The following is a 24,776-nucleotide window of genomic DNA, read 5'->3' on the forward strand; positions in this document are numbered from 1 at the left end:
AAAAAGACTTCATCTGTTGATTCTCGCAAAAGTATTGCTCTGTTGGACGTCCTTCACCGTGGAGATCACATGGTTGTTGGATTTGGACCCCGCGACTGCATTTGGAGTGACGTGACCCTCTCCGCATTCCAAGTCTGCCCGTAAACGGACAACTTTAATTCAAAAAAGACAGAATAATTTAGCTTGCAGCTCCAAGAGATCAGAGGAGAAGTCCAAGCTCGCCTCAGTTACAGCTCCGAGATGACGAGCTCCAGCGTGCAGTTCACCCCTCCTCCTTCGCCGCCTTCGCCGACAGCGTCATTCTTCGACGTCAGCGATGAGGAAGAGGACGAATACAATACCATCGCCCACGCCGCTTCTAAGAAGGGCGTGAGGCTTCTTTTCTCAAAGAGCAAGGTGCGCACCTTGCGACTGCCTCTATATGAACTGTCTCTAACCAGTTTTGTTACCTAGGTCTACGTCCACCCCACTCCGTCAGCGAAAGACAACATCCCCGGTTTCATCGCGCTCGTCCAGCAGAAGCCGCTACCCTCCTCTCAAAATGCTACATCCTCCAGCACGAACGCATCGAAGCCCGACCTATCCTCTTACCTCCTCGCTTGGGTCCCCGAATCCGCCCTTGGCGATGCTTATGATACTTACGTTAAGGTCGACCTTTCGGAAGATGACTCCCCGCCGCGCCAGAGATACTTAGTGCCCGCTCTCCCAGAAACGACGACATTCAGAGACCCGATAGGTCTCTACGCATTTGCGGTCCCACTGTCCCAGATATACTCCCTGCTCGTACGGCCCCCGAGCTTAGGATGGTGGTTTGGTAGTCTTGTGATCAACTCCCGAGCAGGTGATAGCTTTCCGGCGCTCTTCTTCCACGATAGCGAATGCCAGTCGACAATACTGCAGAAGAAGAAGCGGACGAGGGAGACATTTGATCCGTTCGGCGAGGATGGAAGTGTATTCTGGGGCGGAGATGAAGTGCTGCGATGGCTGAGGAAATACGTTGACGTCCAGCGGTCGACCGTCGATAATACCGTTTACCTGATCAACCCATCTCAAGAAGATCAACTTTCCTTTGGGAAACCACAACTTGCTGAAGCAACGAGATCACAGAATCCACCTACCCCTCGGAAACGTGAACCAGCACCGCACGATGCAGGGATGGATCCATTTATCAAAGCAATCAAGGAAACTAGATGGAAGGTCCTCGAACAGTTGAGCAAGATAACGACATTTACACGACGGACCGCAAATGAGATCGCTGACAACCCCAGCATCCCGCCCCAAGTGCGTCGCCTTATCAAGACACCAGAAATTCAAACTCTTCAAGAAGAGTTCGACAGTGCAAGGATATATCTTGCCCGATGGGCGATGAGCATTTCGGAGCAGAGCGAGCGGGAACGGAATCAGCGAATATGGACTGCCAGGGATGCGCTCGAAATGGAGAACAGCTCCGTGGGAGATTTTGAAATTCTGGACGCCGAGATGGGAAACATGTCCCTCCAAGAGCGCCGAAAGGTTGTCACGCTCAAAGAGTGGCAGGACTTCTTTCATCCGCAGACCGGCCGGTTACAACTGACTGTCGATGAGGTTAAAGAGAGGATCTTCCACGGCGGTTTAGACCCCAACGACGGAGTCCGAAAGGAAGCGTGGCTGTTTCTCCTCGAGGTGTATCCATGGGATAGTACCAACGACGACCGCCAGGCCCTCATGAACTCCAGACGCGACGAATACATCCGCCTGAAGGGCGCATGGTGGGAACGAATGGTCGAAGGCAACTCCACCCCAGAGCAACAAGAATGGTGGAAAGAGCAGCGAAATCGAATAGGTAGGAACCTGCTGCACTCGAAGGACATCAGATAAGAACATTTACTAACTGCCCACAGAAAAAGACGTCCACCGCACCGACCGAACAATACCTCTATTCGCAGGCGAAGATATCCCCCATCCTGACCCAGACTCCCCTTTTGCAGACGTGGGCACAAACGTTCACCTCGAGCAAATGAAAGATATGCTCCTCACATACAACGAATATAACCCAGACCTCGGCTACGTGCAAGGCATGAGCGACCTCCTTGCACCCATTTACGCAGTCATGCAAGATGACGCCGTCGCCTTCTGGGCCTTTGTCAACTTCATGTTTAGAATGGTACCTGCACCTCCTAGACTCCCAACACACATTTTCATCTTGACTAACCATGTACACAGGAACGCAACTTTCTCCGCGACCAATCCGGCATGCGCTCCCAACTGCTCACCCTTGACCACCTCGTCCAACTCATGGACCCGCAGCTCTACCTCCACCTCCAATCCGCCGACAGCACAAACTTCTTCTTCTTCTTCCGCATGCTGCTGGTCTGGTATAAGCGCGAGTTCGAGTGGGTCGATGTTCTACGTCTCTGGGAGACATTGTGGACGGATTACCTCACGAGTAACTTCCACCTGTTCATTGCTCTCGCGATCCTCGAGAAGCATCGCGACGTCATCATGGATCATTTGAAGCAGTTTGACGAGGTGCTGAAATATAGTATGTCCACTTGCCCTCCACTCCACTAAGCTGAAAGACATGCTAATCACGGCATCAGTAAACGAACTCTCCAACACAATGGACCTAACACCCATCCTCACACGCGCGGAATCCCTCTTCCACCGCTTCGGCCGGCAAATCGAAGCCATCGACAAGAAGAATAACTTCCCAGCGCCGCAAGCCCAACAGCGCAAGCCCGCACAAGACCAAGATCCAAATAACAAGGGCAAAACACCTGAGCGACCTTCTGGAGCCAGCACGAGCGTCAGCACGCCAAACACAGGCTCAAATTCACGGCCGGGACAAGGCAGTAAATCCGATGCGAAGATCATAGCCCCCGAGCTGAGGGACTTGTTCAGGAAGGATATTTTCTGGAATGGGAATGAGCAGGGCGCGGACTCCGGCGCGAAAGATGGGCCTGGGCCGTAATTCACTGGGCAGTAAATAAGGGGGTCTGTTATTGGCTTCTATCTTGACTACCAGTCATTGCGGGACAGGGACCGTGTAGGACAAGACCGGGCAGGCTACGATATGTTATGATATGTGATTTTTATTTCCGGTTTCTTGCGCTTGTTGCTCAGTTCGTTTGCCTTCTAGCAGTGTATAGTTGTGCTTGGTTTGGGGGCGTTTCCCTTGGATTTTATACACCATCAACATCACTTATCAGAACTCATCCGCTGTCTACACCTAAGGACTAATTAGCCCCAGTAAACATATCCACTTCGATATGAGACTAGAAGTTTGTGACCAGGAGCACTGAAACACCAATGGCTAAGATTCTGTATACCTATCCTAATACAAGCGTGTATCTAATATACTATGTTCAGAGCCAACCAATCCAACCCCAAGCGAAAGGTATGGCGACAAAGCTATCCTCCAAAAAAAGACGGACCAACTACCTACCTATATAAAAGGGTATCTTTATGCAAACAAAATGTACCGTAGACCAACTTAGCGCCCAAAATGTATCGCCGATGCAAAAATATTCGAAAGACAAAACACTGTCCACAGGCTTGGGCCACATGCAACCTGCTAAGAGCCAGAAAGAGGATAATCATGATAAGCGCCTTGAGCGATGCAAATAGTAATAAGAGGACAAAAAGCACGCTTTTAGACACTGATCCAGACGGGGATCCAGTGCTTGAGAAGATGCAGCAGCTATCGTAGACCACGCAATACGACGCGTTTGCTGGAGCCGGCTTTGCCAATATCGCCGATGCTCCGAGATTTTGTTATTGCCGGTGTGTGTCCATCAGCATTTTCCGGTGACGGGAGAGTGTACTTGAACGGTCTGAGAGAGGTGCTCCTTCTGGCTTGGCCGAGAACGTCCTCCACCCAAGCCTCACTCTCTGGGCTGATGGCGGCATGCTTGGCTCGAGGCTTTGGTCCAGCAAGACCAAGAGGCATAGCGAGAGCGCCAGGAGACCCGTGGCGGAACTCGCTGACGGATGACATCGCACCCGCCGACACATTTGATGAAACCGATAGCCGTCTGTTGGAAAGTGTAGAGAAGGAAACGTTCAAGGCATCGCTTCCGCTGGCTGTTCTGTGATCCCCCAAATCGGAGACATTGGAAGAACGCCTGGTCTTTCGAACGGCTAAAGAAGAAGATGGACGGTTGCTGAGGACCGAACGAGGGCGGGCCGGCATAGGACGTGCGCTAGAGGGCGGCGAATGGGATGGAGAAACCCGGGGAGAATAACCTTCAACTTCAACGCGAGGCGTCTCAGAGACGCGTCGATGCCCATGGTGAAGGGCATATTCGCGTAGGTACTCGGCCAAATCCGCCCATCCACCACCAACTCTCACCATTACCCGTTCACCGTCGCCTACTGTTCGGACAAAAAGTTTCGTGGGAGCAGACTTCCCACCGCGATGAAGATGATAAAGTTTTACTGAACTCTCTTCTGGAGCATGCGAATGTCTCCTGCGGCCGAGCGCAGGTCGAAGAGTGAGCGATGTAGGGGTAAAGCTGCGGGACGGAGTTCCTTGAGGTGAGTCCGCGCGGAGTCTTTCCCGTCTGAACGGGACGGACGAAGCCACTGAGATAGCATCATCATCCTGATCGGCTGAGACCAGATGGATATTTCCCGGGAGCGAGGTGAGGATGGAGCTTATTTTTTCGTCCATTTGGTCTTTTGGCCGCGGTCGGATCGGCTGCTTGCTTATAGATGAAGCCCGAGACCTGGGCTTAGTTTGTAGATTTTGTGAGTTGGGAGCCTGAGCCTTTGATCTGTAAGACCCAATGCTTTCAAGACTGGGATGAGCAGTCAGCTGTTTCCTTAGACGGGCAGTGGTAATGTTGCTAGGGGGTTCGGCCCTGGTCGAAGCGGATTTGGACTTTTGCCGTCTTTCTGCAGGTGTCGGTGCTTTCCTCGTTCCGGGCACGTCCTCATGACTAGAACTATGGTCATAGTTCACATCATGTCTTTCATTTATGAAGCGTTGAAGCGGCAAACTGAGCGTACGGCCATGTCCGAGCGCATCCTGTGGAGAAGACTTCTGAGCATCTAGATGGAGTAGGCGATCCTCACGTAGGCCATGTTCGTGGTTGTGGTACGACGAGTTATTTGGCCTGTATGGCGGTGTCTCAAGGAGTAACGGCGTCCCGTTTGAGGAGGAGTTTCGTGGCTCCGGCATTTCCGGGCTCGACACAAGTGATGGGTAATCCGATAGAGAGCCATCAGATGTGTGAGATGGCCGTCGGACACGAGACTTCTGTTTCTCCGATAGCTTGATTGGACTATCCAGAGGCTTCTTTGCATTCTTCTCGTCTTGCTCCGGCTCTTCGGACTGCGGTCGTTCAGTATTCGCTTTGCTACCATCACCGCGTAGGAATAGATTTGGCAAAGACGCCACGTTATCGGTAGGCGGCGTGACACAACGCGTGGGTGCAGTCAGCTTGAGGTCGTCCTCGACTACGGTCGCGGGGGCCTCTGAGGAAGCGACAGTAACACAGGCACTGTTTTTGGCCACGGTCTCTAGCGGCACATCTGAGACAGCGTTGGCCTCGTAGATATCCACTTTCATAGCGTCTTCGACGAGGGTCTCGAGTGCCGCATATGTGGGTTGTGCGGCACTGACGCCAGGATTTGCGGCCATGGCCTCTGGGGCTGCATCTGCAGAAGCGGAGACATCGGAGACGGTCCTTTCAACCGTGATCTCGCTCGTTGACTCTAACTTCATGACTGGTATTTCCCGAGCCTCACACGTGGGATTTCGGTCAACAGGTAACGGGGTTGGCGATGCGGAAACCGTGTTCATGATATTGCCAGCACGCTGGGCAAGTGGGGCATTATCAGTAGGGCTGTTGATCTCCTCAACGATGGTTTCCATCGGGCGAGTTGACTGTCGGCGCCATTCATTCTCCATAGCCCGCCTTTCTGCGTGCATGACCCATGACGCAAAGTCCGCCTCAACAGCTTCCAAATCATCAATCCAGTTCTCCGGTAGCGAATCCTCACGCCCTTCAAGCGAGTCTAGGACACGGTCCATACGTCGACCTGCCGAGACCACGATCGACTCAAGACTGGTTCGCTTAGCATGGTAGTTAGTGACTGAATACAGGGCGTCCTTCTCAGTCGGAGGAGTTGAGGATTTCACTAAATCAAAAGCTGACTTCACTTCAGATTTAGTGAACCGCAAGTCTCGTAGTAGACCAGGTATTTGCCTGCAAACCACTAATCGGGCATGCCATGTAGACAATAAGGAGTTCAAGCGGGATAGAAGCGGTAAAGCACGGAGAATGGTAGCAGTGATAACAGCGGTGAAGTCACTCAACTGAACATAGCTGAGTGGGGGAGGCACGGACATGGTGCTGTTAGCTGACGAAGGCCGAGACCGGCCTGGAATGTGAGCATTTAGGACGTGTTCTTTAAGTTCTTCAACTTCCAAACCATCCATTCCGTCACGAATCTCTTCAATACGTTTTTCATGCTCCTCGACTACGGTCGACGGAAGGCTACCCCAATATCCGGTATCATCCGCTGGGGGAATGAACCCCTTTCCGAGGCCAGTATGGGGCCTTTTCGGCCACGGCCATGAATGAACCTCTTTATACCAGTCTCCAAGCTTTTGAGCCGCCACTGCGGCGCGTATGCCGAGTGCCCGTTCTGCCGCAGAGGCCTGGGAGATGCTTTGGGCTAGAATATCTTGGGCGGCTTGCTCGTTGTTGGGGACCGCGTCGATGGACGACAAGAGGGCTTGAAGGGTCGACTCCGGGGAGAGGTTTCCAAGAAGAGGATCCACAACGTGATATGTTGGTACGGCCGGGCGATCTGATGCTTTGGGGGCGGCGAACGTGGGGGGCGCCTGAAACAGCATACGGCTCGCCATTTCGAAAACGGGGGTTTATGGAGTTTCTGGCCGGGTCGAAGGGTGTTTCTCGGAAACAAAGTTTAATACTGAGGACTGATCGACGGAGGTCGCGCTGTGCAAACGAGGATAGAAGAGACAGGACGTGGTCGAAGAGCTAGCATGCTGAGACGCGATCGATCTCACCGGTGTTGACTAAGGAGCGACCAGGGTCAAAAGGGTCAATTCGCGGGGAACGAACGACGGGGGAGGATAAAGAGCGTGAGATTGAGGCGAAGAGGGGAGATTATCTAGGTGATGATGACGAAGTTGGCGTGGTGTGATAGTTGAAGAGAGAGACAGAGAGAGTTGGAGGGTTGGAGAAGGACGATTGGATCGGGGAGAGGAACGAGCGTCAAGAAAACGAGTGGATGGGAGTGGCAAGTGCAACACAACAACAACAGGGCCCCCCGAACCGATAAATACTTAAGAAAAGCAGCCAATGACTTCTGTCCCTTTAGCGGCCGATTCAGGGCGGAATCGAATGGTTCTTTTATTTTTCCACAACGCGTCCGGTGGAGCAGCGCCAAAAGGGGTCGCCAGCACTGCACTATCGACCTCTAGTATGGCGGGCTGGCTCCATCAAGGTCTATTTAAGCTGCACTAATCAGGAACAGAAATCAATTATCCGGCGTCCTTGCTCCGTCCTCACTGCTCAATCCCGAATGATGCTCATGTATAAACGCGGGTTTCTAACCAGCATCACGACGCGTTTTCTTCCGGCTCACGGGCCTTCACGTTGGCAGCATGATATGGTCCATGCAGATTGTTCGGACTTCGGAGTGCTGACCGAGCTCTTATCTCGACGTTGATCGACGCCTTGCAACTGCTGACTGCAAAGGCCGGCTGCTGACGGCGATCAATACCCTTGCATATCGAAGCCGAAGCAAACTGCGTGAAACAAGCCACCTTTCTCTATTCCCTGCATCCACGCGTTTGACGCTCGCCTGCAACAGTTTGTGATCCAGCACAATGGTCCTGCGGGTACTGTAGTGGTCAAGAGCCCACCGGACGCGTTTGATGTAGATGAGGCTTGTCAACACAGCGCGGAGCAAGGGACGCGTTTGACCCTTGAACTGGTGACACGAATATGCGTATAGGTGGCTGCGCTGTGTCTGTATCATCGACGTGTTCGAGATGCTCATAGGATATCAGCGGAAACACGCGATGCACGGCGGACGTACCACAACAGTTTGAAGCTGGGTTACGAGAATGTGCTCCTCTCGAGGCAGCGACTCAGCTCCTAAGTTCCTGCATCATTTCAATCCATCTGGACAAACTGGGCGTCAAAGGGCCCCATAGAAACTGCGTACATATCGAGACAAGTATAGCTCAAGTCCGTTGTGCTCTATACACATCAAGGTGTACTCCGTAAGGCGTCTCATAGAGTCCTGTCACTCTTAACGAAAGCGCGGTTGGTAGATCACCCACAGAACCAAAATATCTTAGCACATGAAAAGCCAACTCAGGAGAAACTCGTTAATTTCATTGGCCAAGATCGCTATATTAATCTCAATTTTCCAGTGGGATGGAAAATGGAGAGCATCAATTTAGCGTATGGAGCTCCAGCCCAGCGGTTCCCCACACCAGCGACCGCGATCTCGAGTCTCGACCTTCGTCTTCACCTCCAACATTGTCATAACCACTTTGATCCCTCGGCATCAGCCTTACACAATTATAGGCTCATACTTATCTAGGCTAAACTAAGGAATGCACTCATAATAATAATAATAATGCAAACATGCGTTTCCGCACTCAAGTGGTCAACACCGCCACTCTCACCAGTACGTCTTCACAGCCTTTCCCAGCCCCGTACAACCAGCCATCCATCATTACATATCTAACAGCCCCATGCAGAACTAGTCGGCTCCCTCTCCTCCCTCGGCAAACTGTGCTGGATGCGCCTAGAGGAGTCCGTCGTGCGCTTCACCATAATCCCCGACCAGGGAACGCAAGTATGGGCGCAACTGCCTGTTGTACGTGCATCACCCTACTTCCAACCCCTCGCAACCCCTCTAACAAGCCCCAGGAATCCATCTTCGAAGACACAGACTACACACTCGAATCCAACACAGGCGTAATTAACCTCGAAGTCCCGCTCTCCGCGCTCCACCGCGCACTACGCTCCGCAGCAGGCGCGAAATGGGTGCAGCTGCGGCTCACGAAGAAAGGCAAGGTGCCGCTACTAGCACTAACTATCAGGACGAAGAGCTGGACGAAGGGGGTGAATCCGTTGGGGATTGGGAATGGGAGTGATTCTGCGCCTGTTTTGCCATCTGAGGCTGGGACGGCGACAGGCACAGCAGCAGGCTCAGGGACAGGGTCAGGGCCGGGGACAAGAGCAGGCTCCATGGGTCCCCCAGCCGCCCCAGCCTCAGCCTCAGCAACGGGCCGACGCGAGCGCGAGACCTTCATCACGCAAGAAGTCCCCGTGAAGGTCATGCACGAGAGCGCCGTGGAAGGATTACATGAACCGCACTGCCGCGACCCAGACGTCCATATCATTCTTCCCGACTTATTCCAGCTAAAGAGTATCTCAGAGCGCTTCACGAAACTAGCAGCGGACTCCACACCTAAGGCTGCAGCCGCAGCCGTAACGACAGTAACGACGGACTCAGGGCCACTCGGGGGCGCCGCTACGGGTATATCGCCGAAACTGGAGCTCTCGGCGAACATGCACGGCTCGCTGCGTCTTGCTATTGCAACGGATACGTTGCGCATCTCGAGTGTGTGGAGCGACCTTCACAATCCTGCGCTTGATCCTAGTCAGCTGTCGCAGAGCCAGATGGACCAATTGCCTAGTGAGCGGATGAAGGCGTTTGCGGGGGATGATGAGGCTGGGTGGGCGAAGGTGAGGATTGATGGGAGGGAATGGGCGAAGGTACTCAGTGTTGGGAGGATGAATCCGAAAGTTGTTGCTTGTGAGTATTTAACCCTTATCATTCTTAGCCTCTGGGTGGCGAGGAAATGTATGGGACGGTGCTGATAAATTGATCGGCAGGCTTCATCCACGAGACAGCACTGGTCCTTTACGTCTATCCTCCCAGTGGATATGACGAAGAGGATTCTTGTCTAACGGTGAGTTAGAGTCACAAATGCAAAGACCACGGCTGACGCGGACAGTACTATATCAACTCCTATATGAACTAACGAGACCAGCCAAATACACGCTATTTACGTAGGAAAATAAGCATGCATGAGTGCAAGTCATCAAGTGGTATTATTATAATAGGTTATAGATCATGTTTCATAAAACAAGCAAGCGCCAGGTCTATCTTTTCTTGCAAGACCCGCAACACTGCCATCATGACATGGACATAGGACAGAACAAAAGGGAAAATAAAAAAGAAAAGGGACATTAAAACAACGGAGAAGGGCGAAGGGGTAAATGTACATGAAGCATACAAGGATGATAGATGCAAGAACGACAGATTAGTCGTGTCATCAAAAAGCCAGGCCATACTTGCGTAATGGCATGCAAAAAGTGTACGGATGTTCAGCAATGCAAGTGTATACACTCAATATGCAAGATGAGGAAATGTCGGGTGATATAGTTTTAGGAACGGAAGAAGGGTTTCTTGAAGGTCTGGATGTGCAGTGTTTTATTGCGCCATCACGTCAACATAGCGGCCCTTCTTCCTGCCTCGTGCAGTGGCGCCCTTGCGCGCTTGAGGCGCTCCAAGCAAGTCGTCAATCGAGCTGGCATGACTCAAAGACGTGGAAGGCCGGGGAGGTGGCCCAGGCCGCCCGGCGGAGCTTCCAGGGCGGGAAGAATCGCCACCAGCGGGTGGCACAGCGCCAGTAGAGACAGATCGCGCAGGTCCCAGTCCGGGTGTTGGTGGAAGACCTAGCGATGACGGTGCAGGGCTACCTGATGGCGGTGGAGGGCCACTCGCGACGGATGGGGGTCGACTGCCAGGTCCTGCTGGCGCAGGTGGAGGAGGCATGCTGCTTCCACTGGCGGTTCTGCTCGGGGGACCCATAGATTTTGGAGGAGGCGGGGTGGCACGCGCCGGAGTGGCGCTGTTGGGATTCTTCTTGTTGACCCATTTCTTCAGGTCCTTATCATAATAGAAAGAACTCTCTTCTCCAAGCTTTGCACGGATTGGTTTTCCAGCGGCGGCGTTCGCATTGGCATCCTCTTTGTTCCCGCCTTTGATCCAACCCCACCAGGAGCTCTTCGCCTGAGCAGGTTTCTGAGCTACATGCAATGTTAGTGATAGCAATTGCATAGGACTTCAGGTTGAACTTACCATCAGCTTCTGCTGCTTTCCGGAAAGCCTCATCGGCCTCACGATCCTTGCGAGCCTTTTCGGCCTTCTTCAAAGCCTCAGCACGAGCCGCAATGTCATCCTCATCGTCATCATCGTCCATTGTTGGCTTCTTACGGGGCTTCTCATCCTCAGGCTCTTCCGTTACTTCCAAGTCTGGAGCACTAATTGAGGGGGGCTCGTATCCGGTGCTAACCATAGGAGGCATGTAACTATCAGCCGCAGTTGGTATGGCGGCCGGTGTTTCAGGGCCAAATGACTGGTCCAACGAGGCTCGGGCAGGACTTTGATAAAGCGAATCCTGGCCGAACAAGCCTTGCGGGGCAGCGCTTGGTGGAGCGTAAGCCTGTTGAGCCATATCCTCGTCAACAGGTGCGAGGGGCATGTATGAAGTTTGAGGGGGCGTGGACTGGTAGCCAGCAGTCGGAGAGCCGTAAAAGGGCCCTCCTCCATACATAGGGCTCTCAACCGGAGGCGCGTGCTCTTGCGATCCCTGGCGTTGGCCGTAGGAAACTCCAAATGAAGCAGACCTCTGCGAGTCGAGAGACGATCGTCCACGGCCTTGGTCAGGCGAGCTTGGTGCGTACTGGTTATTCGGCTGGTATCGGGAAGGCCCAGCAGTGGGGATTGGCTGGGCTGCAGGCATAGGGTACTGTCCGTATAGATCCGTTACGGAGGGCGAGCGGCTTACTGTAGGGGTGCCAGCGATTTGAGCAAACGGACCGAATCCAGCTTCCCCACCCTTGGCGGAGCCCGTTGAAGCAGCGTCGCTGTCATCACCGGCAACAAAGTTACTGAATTTGTTCCACATTGAAAAGGAGACTTTCTCCATGCTCGGCTTCGAAATCCACGACCCTGCATCTCCTGTGGTCTGCTTGAGACGCGCCGACAACTCATCAACACCAAAGAACAGATGCTGATTGTGATAGCCTGATGGCTTCGTGGTAGCCTTAAGAGCCGCCGCGATGAAATCACAGTACTGCTGGGCTTCAGCCTTGTGCCCTTTGTCCGTAAGCGACCAGGCATAAACAAGCTTGAAGGCCAGAAGGTGAGGAAGTGCAGACGTTGGAGATCCCGCTAGCACAGTCGTGGCATACTCATAGGCTTCAGTCAGTAGGATGGCATCATCATCCAACAAAGCTGCGGGCGAAGAGTGAATATGGTCGGCGCCAAGCAGGACAATATTCGCCTGGGGGTCGTCTGGGCCTCCAAACACAGCTGCCCGCGAGAACATGAGACAAATGTGAGCGGCCTCTATCCGACCATACGACAGTAGCAATCGGCCAAGGGCCAATAGTGCCTGATGATCTTGAGGACTTCGGTTACTCAATACCAAACCCAGAGTGTCCTTCCAAGACTCAAGACCAGCAAGAGCGTTTTTGGAGGTACCCTGCCCGTCGACCTTACTGACCATCTGCAACCCAGCCCTCGCGGAGGGAGGAACGAGTTCGTCGACACTTTCTTCAAAGTTACCAGCAAAGATCTCATACAACGCAGCGAGCGACTCGGCATTGCCGCTGGTAGACCTGACCTCGCGTCTCACAAACTCTTGCACAACCTGCTTCCAGACGGACTTGTCTAACGTCGACGCGATTATCATAGCGTGGCCCCAGAGACGGTTGTCTGCTGCACTCCAGACAGCTTTTTCCCGTTCTCCAAGAAGCAAATTATTGTGGATAGTCCCCAGCGACTTGGAGTCTGGAGAATCAGACAAAGAAGAAGCATTGAGCGGTTCAGCAGCAAAAGACTGAATAGGATCGGTATATATGGGATCCGAGCCATCATTTTGCAGATGCGGGAATAGAACACCTCTCAAGGACTTTTGAAGCTCGGGAGTGCTTTGAGCGCCACCATCATGCTCGACCAAAACGCGCACCGCTTTCCACAGCAAAGTCTTCTCCTCATGGCGCTTGTGAGATTCAGAGTAAGCCTGGAGATGTTGAGGAACACCCTCGTTCTCAAATGCCGCGATCTTGCTGGACAGCCATGAAATCAAATCCTTCTTCTTGGACTTATTTTTCAAGGGACCTGGATGTTGCACAATGGAATCTGGGTATGAAAAGACATCTTTTAGCTGAGCAGTCTTGATATCACCAGCCATAGGTTTGATCTTTGGCGTAGTTTGTCCTGCGCTATACCGAGGAATACGCTTGGGGAAAGAGGAAAGGACAGTGCCGCCAAACCCAAATTTGAAAATGGGCGCCCCCCTCCACCTTTGGAGAGGATCATGCTCCTGTCCATCGTTTGGTGGAATGAACTCAAGAGATTGGGAGACAGCGCGGTTATGACTGGAGGGTTGCGCCGGCGCATACGCATTGAGAGCCTTCGTCGGCGAGCTTGGTGCATGGACGGACGCAGGCCGCTTGAGCGGGTCAACGGGTGGCACAGAGAGTCGGGGACCTGCTTGCTGTTGGGTAGGAGACTGTGTCTGTGATCTCCGAGGCGGCACAAACGGTGAGGCCTCGGGGGGTGGTGTATAGGCAGATGGAGCATTGTTGGCATGAGAGACACGACGAGAAAATTCTTCTATATACGAGGGAGGGGCGTAGGGGTTTCTTGGCGGAGATGTTTGCTGGAGACTTGACGCATCAAGCGAGGATCGAGGTGAGATAGTGGCGGCTGTCTCAATGTGTTGTGGCTGTACAGCAACAGGAGAGATGGGCTGAGCTAAAGATGACTTCCGCGGGGGTTCGCTAGGCTGGTAGGAAATCTTCTCGTGGTGTGCGAGCGGACTTGACGTACGCGGTTGAAAGGGCAGGGTGACAGTTTGCCCCGAAAGAACAGATGGCTGCGAAACATAACGTTGAGGAGGCGGCGGCGCAGCTGCTGGCGGCGGCGCTGGAGAATATCTAGGAGAAGCAGACGGTTTCACCCCAGGCTGTAATGTTGGTGGCTTTGGTGAGTATCTTGGATTCATAGTGGGCACAGCAGGAGCACTTTGAGCGCTAGGAGCCAAGGTATTGGCATAGGGTCCCAATCTTTCGGGCTGCTGCAACTGAGGCTGGGTAGGTTCGCCTGAAAGTTGCGCATAAGGATTGGCGACAGGTTGCGCTGGCGGGGGGGGCTGCACGACTGCAGGGCTTGCCGTGCTTGGGTTGGGGGTATATCGCCCCGAATCCGCGGGCCGCGAGCGTGGCCGGACAGGGGCCAACGGCAGCTCCTCATAAAAGTTCTTAGGAGTAGGTACGGCCGGGGCTGCCGGAGTCGCTGTAGGGGGCAAGCTCGCAGCGCTGGTAGGTGGTACTGGTACCCCGTATGTCGACTGGGACGGTGGAGGGGCCGGGATGCTACTAGATCGTGGTGGTGGTCCAGGCATATTAGCAGCTGCGGACACCACTTGTCTGGGGGCGGGTTTGCGACGCGGGGCAAGATCTTCTGGAAGGTCATAAGGCGATTTGTAGCCTTCTTTATGGCGGTCTGCGTAGCTTTCAGCCCTGGTCATAGGCGCTGGAGGTTCAGGTCGCGGTTGAAAGTAGTTCGCACTGTACGGAGCACTGGTAGCTGGAGGAGCGGATCCTGGTATTGGAACGCCCTGGATGAGATCGGCTGTAGAGGGCTGATGAGGAGTGTAGGCGCTCTGAGCTGGCTTGGGTTTGCCAGCGCTTTGCGGCGTTCCGAAAGGACTTCCAAGAGCCTGCAGATCATGGTCTACAGCATCGCCGTTGGCCAGTTCGGAGGAATTCTGGGAAGCATCACCAACCTCGTCGTCTAAGAGTAAATCATCGTCATCAAGTTCCGCCTGCCATTTAGCTGCTAGATCCTCGTCAACGGGAGCAACATCCAAGTCATCATCTGAGAGTTCAGCTTGCCACTTAGCAGCCAAATCTTCCTCCCCGGCCGGCTGCTCCACCTCTTCAGGAGATTTCGATGCCGCAGCCGCTAGAAAATCATCGAACTCCTCCGCGGTAGGAGAAAGGGGGCTGGCAACGCCGTCCTGATTGGCGCCAAGAGAGCCCAAGACTTGAGATGTGCTCTTCCGGTGGATATGGAATGGCTCTTCAGGTTCATTTTCCGCTGGCTTTTGTGCAGAACTGAAGAATCCATCGTCCTCATTCTCGTCTCCTGCAAAGACATGATCAAGTTGAGTCGGCTGCTGCGGCGCTGCCGGCTCGACTGGCGTTGGCTCAACCGGGGTTTCAGCGGAACCATCCAATAAGGGCACGCCCTCCTCGAATCTGGACTCCTCCGGCGGAAAATAGATCGGCTTCGTTTGTGTTCTCAATTGATCGAAAAAACGGTCCTCTCCATTGTCAACGCTCTTAGGGCTCCCCCAGAGGTCGTGGTTTGTACTGCTAATTTCCCCATTGCCTGATGCAGCGTAATCCGCCGGAGTTTGTTGATAAACCCAGCCTGCAGCAGGGTAGTCATTCGAGCTTGGGATGGCGTTGACCGACGTGTCGAGCTCAAGTTGGTGGGCCTGTACTTCAGGCACATATTCCTCTTGGGTCGACTGCAAGCGATTGTACCCATCCTCAGGTGCAGCTGCAGGCACTGCTTCAGACTCGGGCTCGAAAGGGTTGGTTTCCTCATCCTGGTTCGTTTCCTCATCCTGGTTCGTTTCCTGATCCTCATCAGCAGCGGCAGAGAACAACTCCGCGGCCTCCTCCCGGAACTCTTCCCGCGCTTCATTCTGGTTGAAATCTGCGCCTGTCCCCGTTTCCTCCTCTGTGGTATTTGGCGGAGAAATGACTTCAACTTGAGGTGACAAAGCGGGCTCACGAACTATATGTTGCGGGATTGGCTCCGGGTCTGCAGGCTCGACAGGGGCAGCAGCTTCAGCATCGGATGACTCAGTCACATTTGGAACCGCTTCTTCTGAGTTGGAGGACGTTTCCGTAGCTTCTGAAGGATGCGTAGCCTCTAATTCGGCCGTAGCTTCTGCATCTAAGGGCTCAGTGACGTCCGCAGCTGTGTCTTGAGGGCTTGACGGGGCATCCACAATGTCTGCAGGCTCAGTAGCTTCAGCAGTTGATGGCTCGGCGACATGTGAAACTTCATCTTGCGCAGTTGATGGCTCCTTTGTAGCTTCTAGAAGCGCAGTAGCTTCCGCCTTTAATGGCTGAACAACGTCCGGGACCGTATCTTGGGGAATTGACGGTGCGTCCCCAATGTTTGCAGGCTCGGTAGCTTCAGCTGTCGATGGCTCAGCGACATCTGGAACTGCATCTTGCGCGATCAACGGCTCCTCTGTAGCTTCTAAAAGCGCCGTGGCTTCGGCCTTCAATGGCTGAACGACGTCCGGGACAACATCATGCGGGATCCTTGGTGCGTCCGATGTGTCTACGGGCGCAGCAGGCTCGAGGTTGTCCGACTCGGTCGCGACCTGAGCCGCGTCTATGTCCGCATCTTCGCTAGCCGTAGCCGGTGGCACCTCCCCAGTCCCCGCGGGCGCAGGTGATCCATTATTTACCGGTTCAGTCGCGTCTGGAGCTGTGTCTGTCTCTGCGGTCGCATCGTCGGTCGCGGAGGTGGGCGGTACGTCAACGGGCACGGGTTCGGGGGCAAGCGTAGGCGTGTCTTCTGTCGTCGCATTACTATCCGACCGCAGCGCCGGATTCCAGGAGACAGGAGCCTCGTGATTCTCCATATCGACGTCGGCGATAATCTAGACCTTCAAACCGCATCAATGAGTGTCAGCCGAGCGAGACGCGAACGAAGCGTAATCATGAACATGACACGGTGTCGGCTTCGGAGTTGGAGGTAAGGTAAGGTACTTACGCAACCCGAGGTTCGGAGGTCGCACGCTCGCACGCTCACCTGCAGGCTTAGCTTAGGTAGGCGTGATGTAATTCGGCATGAAATGAGGTAAGTAAGGAGGAAATGAGAAAGGGGGGGGATTCGCCAAGCACAATTCTGCGAGAAACGAAAAGAATCATTAATACAAGAGATAAGGAGAAACTCGAACCCTGACACTTCATGACATGACTGCGTGGCGAAATGCAGGTAAATGCAGCTATCGAGGGCGTGATTACTCCGGACTCCTGCTTCATACCGGGCGGACTCGCCCGGCAGAACCCCAAAAGGGGCCACATTGCCTGTTAAACCTTGGTAGCCCTGAATGGGTCACGTGCATGCGGTATACTTCGAAGTACAGGGCGTCTACCTTATGCATGGAAGGAAGCAGGTACATTGCCGATGCAAGGTCTATATAGTATGTACGGACATGATATCAAGCAAAAGCGGCCAATGGTGGTATCATCAACCACAATAGTAAGTATGCATGGGGACCAACCAAACATCTACCAAACTACCAATCCTTATCCGCGCACTTTCCGATAACTCGGCGGACTCCAAGACTGCTTGATCAGCTTTGCAGCCCACACGGGGATGATAGCAACAGCCGTCACAGCCACCACCCGCCAGAGCCAGTCTAGCGTAATCACATAGCTGAGGTCAAAGTACTCGCCAAGGAAGGGTACGCTAGCGGCGTACACTAGAGCCGTGCCCAGAAGGCAGAGTATCATCACAGGATGCCAGGTTGTAATGGCGATGGCTACCATGAGCAGCTCGTTGAGTACAAGAGCGGTGAACGAGACGCTGATGAGCCGCTGCCCAGAGATGGTGTCGAGGAGAATTTGAGACAGACCTTGGATCACGGCACCTTGATATACAGACACTAAGACCCAGGTGAAGAAGGAGCGGTAGCTGAGACTGCGACCAGTCTTGAGTTCTTTGTATAGCTCGGGGTATAGGTTGGCCAGTTGTTCGTCGACGTCACGGTCAAGGACTAGGGAGAAGACAGGAGCATTGGTGTAGACTGTCGCATACCCAACCATGAGCCAGTTGATAAACAGGCCTTTCGGGTCGAAGTGGCTGGCGATACTGTACATGGTCTGGCAAGCGCTGATAATGAGACCACGGTGCATGATAAACTGCGCCAGTTTGGCTGAGCGCTTGTACGAGTTCCGTCCATGCCATACCAGCAGTTTCGTGACATGATGGAACTGAGTAATACTAAAATCAGCCGCGAGTGAAGCCTGTCGACCTTCCTTTCCAACAATACCAATGCCTACATCAGCCGCTTGGATCATGGACACGTCGTTACCGCCATCTCCAATGCAGCAGACGCGCTTTTTGGTATGATGGCGGATCAGATCAGCCACTTCAGCCTTTTGAGTGGGTGAGCATCGGCATGCAATCACAGCGGGAAGAAGAACAGCCACTGAGATGAATGCCAATCGGAATTGGTTAAGCATGAGCGCCAGAGACTCGCCATCAATGAGCAGACAGCAGTCAGTCTTGTTTCGGAGAAAGTCCAGTGCTTCCTGTGCAGCTGACTTGTCTTTGATCTTGGCAACAGTATGAATATACTGACCCCGAGCTACAAGTTTCGCAGAAATTGCAACACAGCGCGCAGTTTCGACCTTATCACCAGTAAGCATCCAAATCTTGACTCCGGCGTTGCGAAGAAGCTCGAGAGAAGGCTTAACATCCCGCTGAAGACGGTCTTCCACACCAGTGACACCAAGAAGTTCCAAATCATGCTCAAGGTACTCGCTAACCACTTTTTGCATGCCAATATCTCGTCCTTGAAGCGAAAGTGATGCCTGCTTATATTTGCTGGCAAATTCTTGATACTGCAAGGGCGACAGGCGCTTCCGTCCAACCACCAATGTCCGCAACCCTTCTCGAGCCATGTTGGCCGTTTCCTCATCAAGCCAGTCATTGGCCGCAACAATCGAAGTCATGACAGTATCCGCTCCCTTCTGGTAGAACCAGATCTCTTCCTCGTCTGTCGGTGATTCTAGTATGCCCTTGTCCGTTTCGAATTGGACAATGATGCCCATGCGCTTGCTATCGGAAGTAAATGGGAAAATGTCGAGTATGCGCACCCGTACGACAACATTACCGGTATCCGTAGACTCGAGGACAATCGTTTGGCGGTCACGATAGGACACTTTCAGTCCAACCTCTTCAGTGTAGCGTACGATGGCAATCTCGTCTGGCGATGAAGCTTGATAGCTTGTGACCTTCACTCCATCTTCTTCATCCGTAGTTGGGGTGACATTATGGCACAATGCAAGGGCTAGGACAATATCGCGGACGCGCGATCCAATCTCTCGTCTCGTACGTGGCGCTGCCCCAGGTCCTGCTTGAGTTCCAAATGCAGCCGCGGCAGTGGTCAGAGTGTTCCCAGCAAAGCTTTGTCGAACATATGATGCTACCTCCTCCATCGCGTCATTTGCGTAAGAGACAGTACCAACATGAATTCTCTTCAGCTCCATTTCTGCGGATGTCAGTTGTTGCTGAGATCAAATGACGGCCAATGAACTCACCATTCTGGGTCAGAGTACCCGTCTTGTCCGAGAGAAGATATTCAATCCTACCAAGGTCTTCCGGTATCGTGCTCGTCCTGACAACCGTGTCCGGAATGTCCTTGTCCCGTTCAATAAACCGTCCATACACAGATTTCGCCATATCCAAATTGACTCGAAGACTCATCGGAATGATCGTCGAGAACAAAATTAAATAAATCATAATAGCGACATACCACACCTTATCATTGGTCGGCTGGAATCCCTCCAAAGCAACCAGGATGATTGAAAGGGTCAATGTCAAAGCGCACAGAATCTTGGTCAAGTTGTTAATTTCATACTCCAACAAGCCAACCTTTGACCGGGAAGGAGACGTAGAAAGCGCCGCTCGCGTTTGAGACCCGGTGTAAATGATAGCAGCATATGTTATGGTGTTCGACGCGAGGACAGTATTAGCCCAGGCGGTATTGTCGATTGAAAGCGGCGCAGAACTGTTCTGTTCCGTCCCATCGCCATCTTGGCCTCTATCCTCCGACTTGTCAACGTGCGGGTCATAGAACCCTGATGATGGCAGAAGCTCGATATTGCCGACAAATTCGTTGACTCGCTTATCCGGTCCACTTGCCGTGATCTTTAGCCTCGTAAAGTCCTCCAGTGAGAGTGTCTGAGACAACACAGACGGTAGTCGTAGCTTCCAATCCGTTTCACCGTCAAGTTGGTCGGTTCGGATGAAAGTGTCGCTGGCTGAGGATTCCTCCGCTTGAGCGACTCCAGCACTTGCCCCTTGATCCGGCCCAGGAGCAGAAGACGATGATTCGTCATTCGCACGATCAATCTCAGCAGACGCACCTGTCTCCTGGGACCCTCGTGCTTTTGTAGCATCATTTGAAACGCTCTTCAAGATCACGACATCTGCTGGAAGACGCTGGTTTTTGCGGACCTTCAGAACGTCACCAACTTTCAGGTCTCGGGATCTCTTTATGATCACCGGGACACTCGCACCGGGGTCTTCGGAAACCGGGTAAGCCCTGCTGCCACCGGACTTATCTAGTGCAAGCACAGAAAACTCCTCGGCATTGGCCTCCGCGTCCCGTCTTCGCCGCCCAATATCATCCAAAGCCTCCTTCCCCAGGGATATGGACACCACAAAGGCCAAAGGCGCAATGTACGTAGACATATACCCTATCCTAAGCACGGGAATGATTTGCGACAGCGCAACAAGCAAGAAATAGATGTTGAAGAAGAACGAGAACTCGTTGTATAGCGTGCGGGGCAGGAAACTCCAAGGCGTATACTTCGCATTCGAGACGATATTCGGCGGGTATTTCGTTCGTTGCGCTTGACCGACAAGGACATCCCGCGGGGGCTTCACCACATCCGCCGTATACTTCCCACCTCCTATCGTTCCATGTAGTCCGCCAAGTAACGCACTCGGCCTCAGCCATCCTAGTCGAGATTCCAGCTGCGGCGTCCGTCCCCCATCGGCAAGTGAGCGTACGGAACGTACGGAGCTTCGGCGGTCAAGGAGCGGCGCATCGTCATCGGTATAAGGTCGAGAACTTGCATGCGACGGTCGGAGACCCCTATCCTCTTCTTCACGATTCTCAAGTAATCCGGCCGTATCTTCCTCGTGCGTCCCGGACATACTCCGCTTCCATAACCGGCGATTCCCAGCGCCCACGCGCAGGTTCCTTAGCGCTATGCCAGGACCACCATGGCTCCTTTGTTGGACCGGCTCATCCCGCGAAATTCGTGGTGTATTGTTGTATGCTGAGGAGGGATCCAGCTCCTCCAGGTCAAGGTCGTCGTCGTCGGTCTCGATGCTCGCACGATCGTGAGCGCGTAGGTATTCCGAGGACGAAGGCATCATTTTGGCACTCGGTCGGCTCGGTCAAAAAGTGAAACAAATTCAAAGTTGCGTCGTAGTATGCGAGGAGCTGTCTTTAGGCTCCAGTGCCGAAAAATAAGCTGTCATGTCCCGCTTAGTCGTTCTATATTGCGTTGCTTCCAGGGTGTCCCGATGGGACCATGTTATCGTCAGTGGGAACTGTGGACCGGCGAGGTATGTACACGTAGACCGGGCCTGCACAAAAATGTAGTCGGTAGGAAAGAAGTCGCTGACAGCGAGTGTTGTCGTAAATTACTCATAAACGTCTGGGGCAAGTAATCTCGCGGCCTATTCTTGTTCCCTTGATGCAATGCGGCAGCGGGTCACATGATAAAGCATGCTTGTATTGGTGATCTACCCCCTTTCGTTTCACATCAACGAGGGCTCCAGCAAGTAATTAAATATTAAAATAAAAGAGACGGACCTGCAATCAAAGCAAGGTTGCTTACAATCAGCTGTTGGACTTTGATCGGTTCGTCGAAGTTTATATACTGATGTTTTGGATGAGCTATAGTCTTGATAGCTGCGTATATATATAGTTCTTGCGTTGCCTTTTCATGCAGTCCTCAATTGTAAAAGGTGGTGTTAAATTTAAATCATGTATGAGTGCGTAATAACAGCACAGAGTAAGGTATATTGCCAATATCAATAATTAATAGAATCGACCTCCGACAAAACATCTTAGGGTGGCGCGGGCAATGCGGCCATGTGGCACGGATAGCTCGCATAAAACATGATGTCACGATAAGCGCGAAAGACTTGAAGAAACCGACAACGCTCCATGGTATGTACGCTCGAAGACAGCAAAAGACGCAGTTCAGGCGGAACCACCAGTGGCCCAAGCACTGAACGACAGAAAACGGACGCCCCTATTAAGTGAAAAGCGCGCATGGACCAAGCGCTGGTTTGGACTTAGAAAAACAAATAACATCCTGCATACTGCATCAGTCCTTATATCCCCAAGGGTAGTCGCAGTCTATATGGAAACTCACCAGTGTCACCAGGGAGGACGGCAAGAAGGTCGACCTGCGTTTTTCTACCATACCGCACCCGTTATTATGTAGTGTCGTAATTATGGAAAAGACCACCATCACCATGCCGCAGATATACTTCAAGTGACCCATCCAGTACTTTATCGGAATCTCCCAGACCCCGGACTAGCCCCAACAGGCCTCCTCAAACTCGGATCCGACAACTGCCCAGGACTCGGCGACCGACCACCATGCAGCCTAGCCCTAAGCCGCTCCTGCGCAGAAGTCGCCCTTTCCAACCCAGCCGACGAGCCCGAGCCCGCACTGGTAACAGACTGATACGAGCCACTGCGCTCCCCAGGCATCAGCCGTCCTCCAGCGGGATGCAACGACGAAGCGGACATGGCAGGCGAATGGACAGAAGGAGATGCCGCGCTTGAGCTGGACCCTGGTTGTCCCCTCCCGCGCCTCAAGCTAGAGGTGGCCAGCTGCGGTGGTCCGCCGGCGCCGCTGCCAGAATCACCCCACAGATCACCGAGGCCCCCGCCCCGCCCTGAGGACATGGAGGCGGACGAGACGTTGTTGGAGGTTGCGATTACGCGCGATGGGGCTGGCGAGCGGTCTTTCGGATCGGGTGGGAGCCATCCGGGGAAGCGGCGGCCTTTCTCGGTGTAGTATGCGCGGAGGACGTTGGAGATGTGCGAGCAGTCTTCGTTGTCGGGGTCGTCTGCTTCGTCGGAGGTTATGGCTCGGCGGAGGGAGTTGAGGCGCGTGCCGAGGTTGGAGATTGCGGACGAGGAGGTTATAGAGGAGAAGTAGGAGGACATTATGGCGGTGTTGGGAGAAAGTCGAGACTGTGTAGGAGTAGGAAGAAGAAAGTTGTCTTGAGTCTACGGAGACGGGATGCGGAGCAGTTTCAGTCCCCGCACGTGATCGGGCATAGATGGGTATACTACTGAGTACAAAGATCGTTGTTGTTTGCCAAATCACTGCATAGTTCTTGAGAACGCTCATACTAATTTTGATTATGTACCATGTCCAGAGCAAAAGAAGCCATGTGTGTAGCTAGATATATGCAACTGCTGGGTATGACATGCCCAATGCGCGACAGCAACAGAACAACAAGACGCAAACCGAACGCCAAACAAGAAAGTCGAAACAAAGACCCTGAAATAGCATCTTGCTTTTCTGCCACCGTACCCTAGCGGGGTCGAATATAAGTCCAAGTCCAGCCTAAGCAAAGACATTCTCCTTGCCAGCGCCCTCAGTTTCATACTCAATCTCCACCTTGGGGCCCTTCTTCCTAGGCTTAGCAGGCGGAGCACTGAACTTCCTCTTGGAACCAGGCTTCGCCTTCTTCTGCTGCGGCTCGTCACCCTCAGACCCACTCTCATCGCTGTCCTCTTCATCCTCATCGGAATAGTCATCGCTCGACTCGCCAGACTCATTGCCAAGCCAGTCCTCCAGGTCTTCCAGATCCTCATCCTCGTCAAGATCACTGACGTACTCAACCTCCCCAACACCCTCCTCCTCCTCTTCCTCCTCAAGCTCTCCATCATCCATGTCCTCGTCCCTCTCACCCTCACCAGACCTCTCCAAGCCACGAAGCACCTTCTTCCAAATCGACTCGTCCACGTTCAGCGGCTGATCACCATAAGCACCGCTGCGCAACCGCTCAATAAGTTCGCGCTCAATCGCCCGCTCAACCTTAGCCGCGCTCTCGGCCTTGCGCTCTCTCGTCTCCTCCCTGCGTCGGATCTTCGGCGCCAACTTCGGCACAACCCTCTCGCCCAGTCGCTCCTCTTCGCGCGCAAGCTTCTTCATCCTAATAGCGACCTGCGTCAGTCGTGTAAGACGCTGCTTGCACTTGTGGATCAGGAATTTCGGCCAGTAGATGAGTCGTGAGTCCACCTGTTCGAGAGCCTTGGCGTAGTTTGATGACAGCTTGATTCGTTCCCATAGTTTGCTGGGCATGTGCGCGCGTTCAATGGTCTTCATGTAGAGATACATGGTGCCCGTCTCGGGGTCTGAGCGGATTGTGGCGTAGCGGGAGTTTGCCAGCGGGCAGGACTGCCGGTTGCAAAGACCGGTCACGTTATATTCATTGCGGCAGAAGTTTTGACCCTTTGTTGTCCTGATAGCAGAGAAAGTGGTTAGTTACTCAGATCTCGAGAACGAGGCGATATTGATGGGAAGGATCTGCTGTCAAAGATCGCCTCGCCGGTTGGCACATACTTGAGTTTGTAGGAACAAAATTGCTGATTGATAACCTGCCATACAATCTCGTCAGAGGACATTTTGTTGAGAAAGAACTGCAATGGTCCTCAAAGTTATTCGGCAGTGGGGTTTGGGGAATATAATAAGTTTCTGCGGAGATCTTGCAAGCTTCTCTAAGACGAAAAAAAAAGTTCGGAGAGCTCACGTGACAGCGCAGCGTCGCCTTATCGATAAGAAATAGAGGCCCCACGATTGGCCCGGAAACAAAGTACAGAAGCCAGCCTAGCTAAGACATTAATC

General features: G+C 53.2%; 7 protein-coding genes across 7 annotated transcripts; 2 read left to right on the plus strand and 5 right to left on the minus strand.

Moving 5' to 3' along the window:
* The first annotated feature begins 1 nt into the window (after position 1).
* BDW74DRAFT_21189 (GTPase-activating protein GYP7) lies at positions 2–3,271 on the plus strand. Its single transcript, XM_073732212.1, has 5 exons — positions 2–396; positions 454–1,822; positions 1,881–2,143; positions 2,203–2,521; positions 2,580–3,271. Exons 1-5 carry the CDS (start codon positions 241–243, stop codon positions 2,948–2,950), a joined length of 2,478 nt encoding a protein of 825 aa, XP_073584028.1. The 5' UTR covers positions 2–240; the 3' UTR covers positions 2,951–3,271.
* Position 3,272: 1 nt separating this feature from the next.
* BDW74DRAFT_21221 (GAS2 domain protein) lies at positions 3,273–7,086 on the minus strand. The gene has a single exon (XM_073732213.1). It carries the CDS (start codon positions 6,854–6,856, stop codon positions 3,680–3,682), a length of 3,177 nt encoding a protein of 1,058 aa, XP_073584029.1. The 5' UTR covers positions 6,857–7,086; the 3' UTR covers positions 3,273–3,679.
* A 1,433-nt stretch (positions 7,087–8,519) lies between these two features.
* BDW74DRAFT_21229 (checkpoint protein HUS1 family protein) lies at positions 8,520–10,187 on the plus strand. Its single transcript, XM_073732214.1, has 5 exons — positions 8,520–8,658; positions 8,732–8,850; positions 8,904–9,795; positions 9,876–9,952; positions 9,998–10,187. The coding sequence occupies exons 1-5, from the start codon at positions 8,616–8,618 to the stop codon at positions 10,022–10,024; spliced, it is 1,158 nt and encodes a 385-aa protein (XP_073584030.1). The 5' UTR covers positions 8,520–8,615; the 3' UTR covers positions 10,025–10,187.
* Positions 10,188–10,373: 186 nt separating this feature from the next.
* Positions 10,374–17,140, minus strand: sec16 (COPII coat assembly protein SEC16). Its single transcript, XM_073732215.1, has 3 exons — positions 16,864–17,140; positions 11,128–16,756; positions 10,374–11,075 (listed from the first exon to the last, which is right to left on the minus strand). Exons 2-3 carry the CDS (start codon positions 16,730–16,732, stop codon positions 10,477–10,479), a joined length of 6,204 nt encoding a protein of 2,067 aa, XP_073584031.1. The 5' UTR covers positions 16,733–16,756; positions 16,864–17,140; the 3' UTR covers positions 10,374–10,476.
* A 114-nt stretch (positions 17,141–17,254) lies between these two features.
* BDW74DRAFT_153398 (aminophospholipid-translocating P4-type ATPase NEO1) lies at positions 17,255–21,544 on the minus strand. The gene is made up of 2 exons (XM_073724519.1): positions 19,422–21,544; positions 17,255–19,372 (listed from the first exon to the last, which is right to left on the minus strand). Exons 1-2 carry the CDS (start codon positions 21,268–21,270, stop codon positions 17,403–17,405), a joined length of 3,819 nt encoding a protein of 1,272 aa, XP_073584032.1. The 5' UTR covers positions 21,271–21,544; the 3' UTR covers positions 17,255–17,402.
* Positions 21,545–21,837: 293 nt separating this feature from the next.
* On the minus strand, positions 21,838–23,128 carry BDW74DRAFT_153400 (uncharacterized protein). The gene is made up of 2 exons (XM_073724520.1): positions 22,281–23,128; positions 21,838–22,220 (listed from the first exon to the last, which is right to left on the minus strand). The coding sequence occupies exon 1, from the start codon at positions 23,084–23,086 to the stop codon at positions 22,421–22,423; it is 666 nt and encodes a 221-aa protein (XP_073584033.1). The 5' UTR covers positions 23,087–23,128; the 3' UTR covers positions 21,838–22,220; positions 22,281–22,420.
* A 39-nt stretch (positions 23,129–23,167) lies between these two features.
* BDW74DRAFT_153402 (ribosome biosynthesis protein MAK16) lies at positions 23,168–24,598 on the minus strand. Its single transcript, XM_073724521.1, has 2 exons — positions 24,495–24,598; positions 23,168–24,393 (listed from the first exon to the last, which is right to left on the minus strand). The coding sequence occupies exons 1-2, from the start codon at positions 24,554–24,556 to the stop codon at positions 23,493–23,495; spliced, it is 963 nt and encodes a 320-aa protein (XP_073584034.1). The 5' UTR covers positions 24,557–24,598; the 3' UTR covers positions 23,168–23,492.
* Positions 24,599–24,776: the final 178 nt, after the last annotated feature.

The sequence above is a fragment of the Aspergillus multicolor genome, assembly GCF_047715735.1.
Source record: "Aspergillus multicolor strain CBS 133.54 unplaced genomic scaffold BDW74scaffold_12, whole genome shotgun sequence".
NCBI lineage: Eukaryota > Fungi > Ascomycota > Eurotiomycetes > Eurotiales > Aspergillaceae > Aspergillus > Aspergillus multicolor.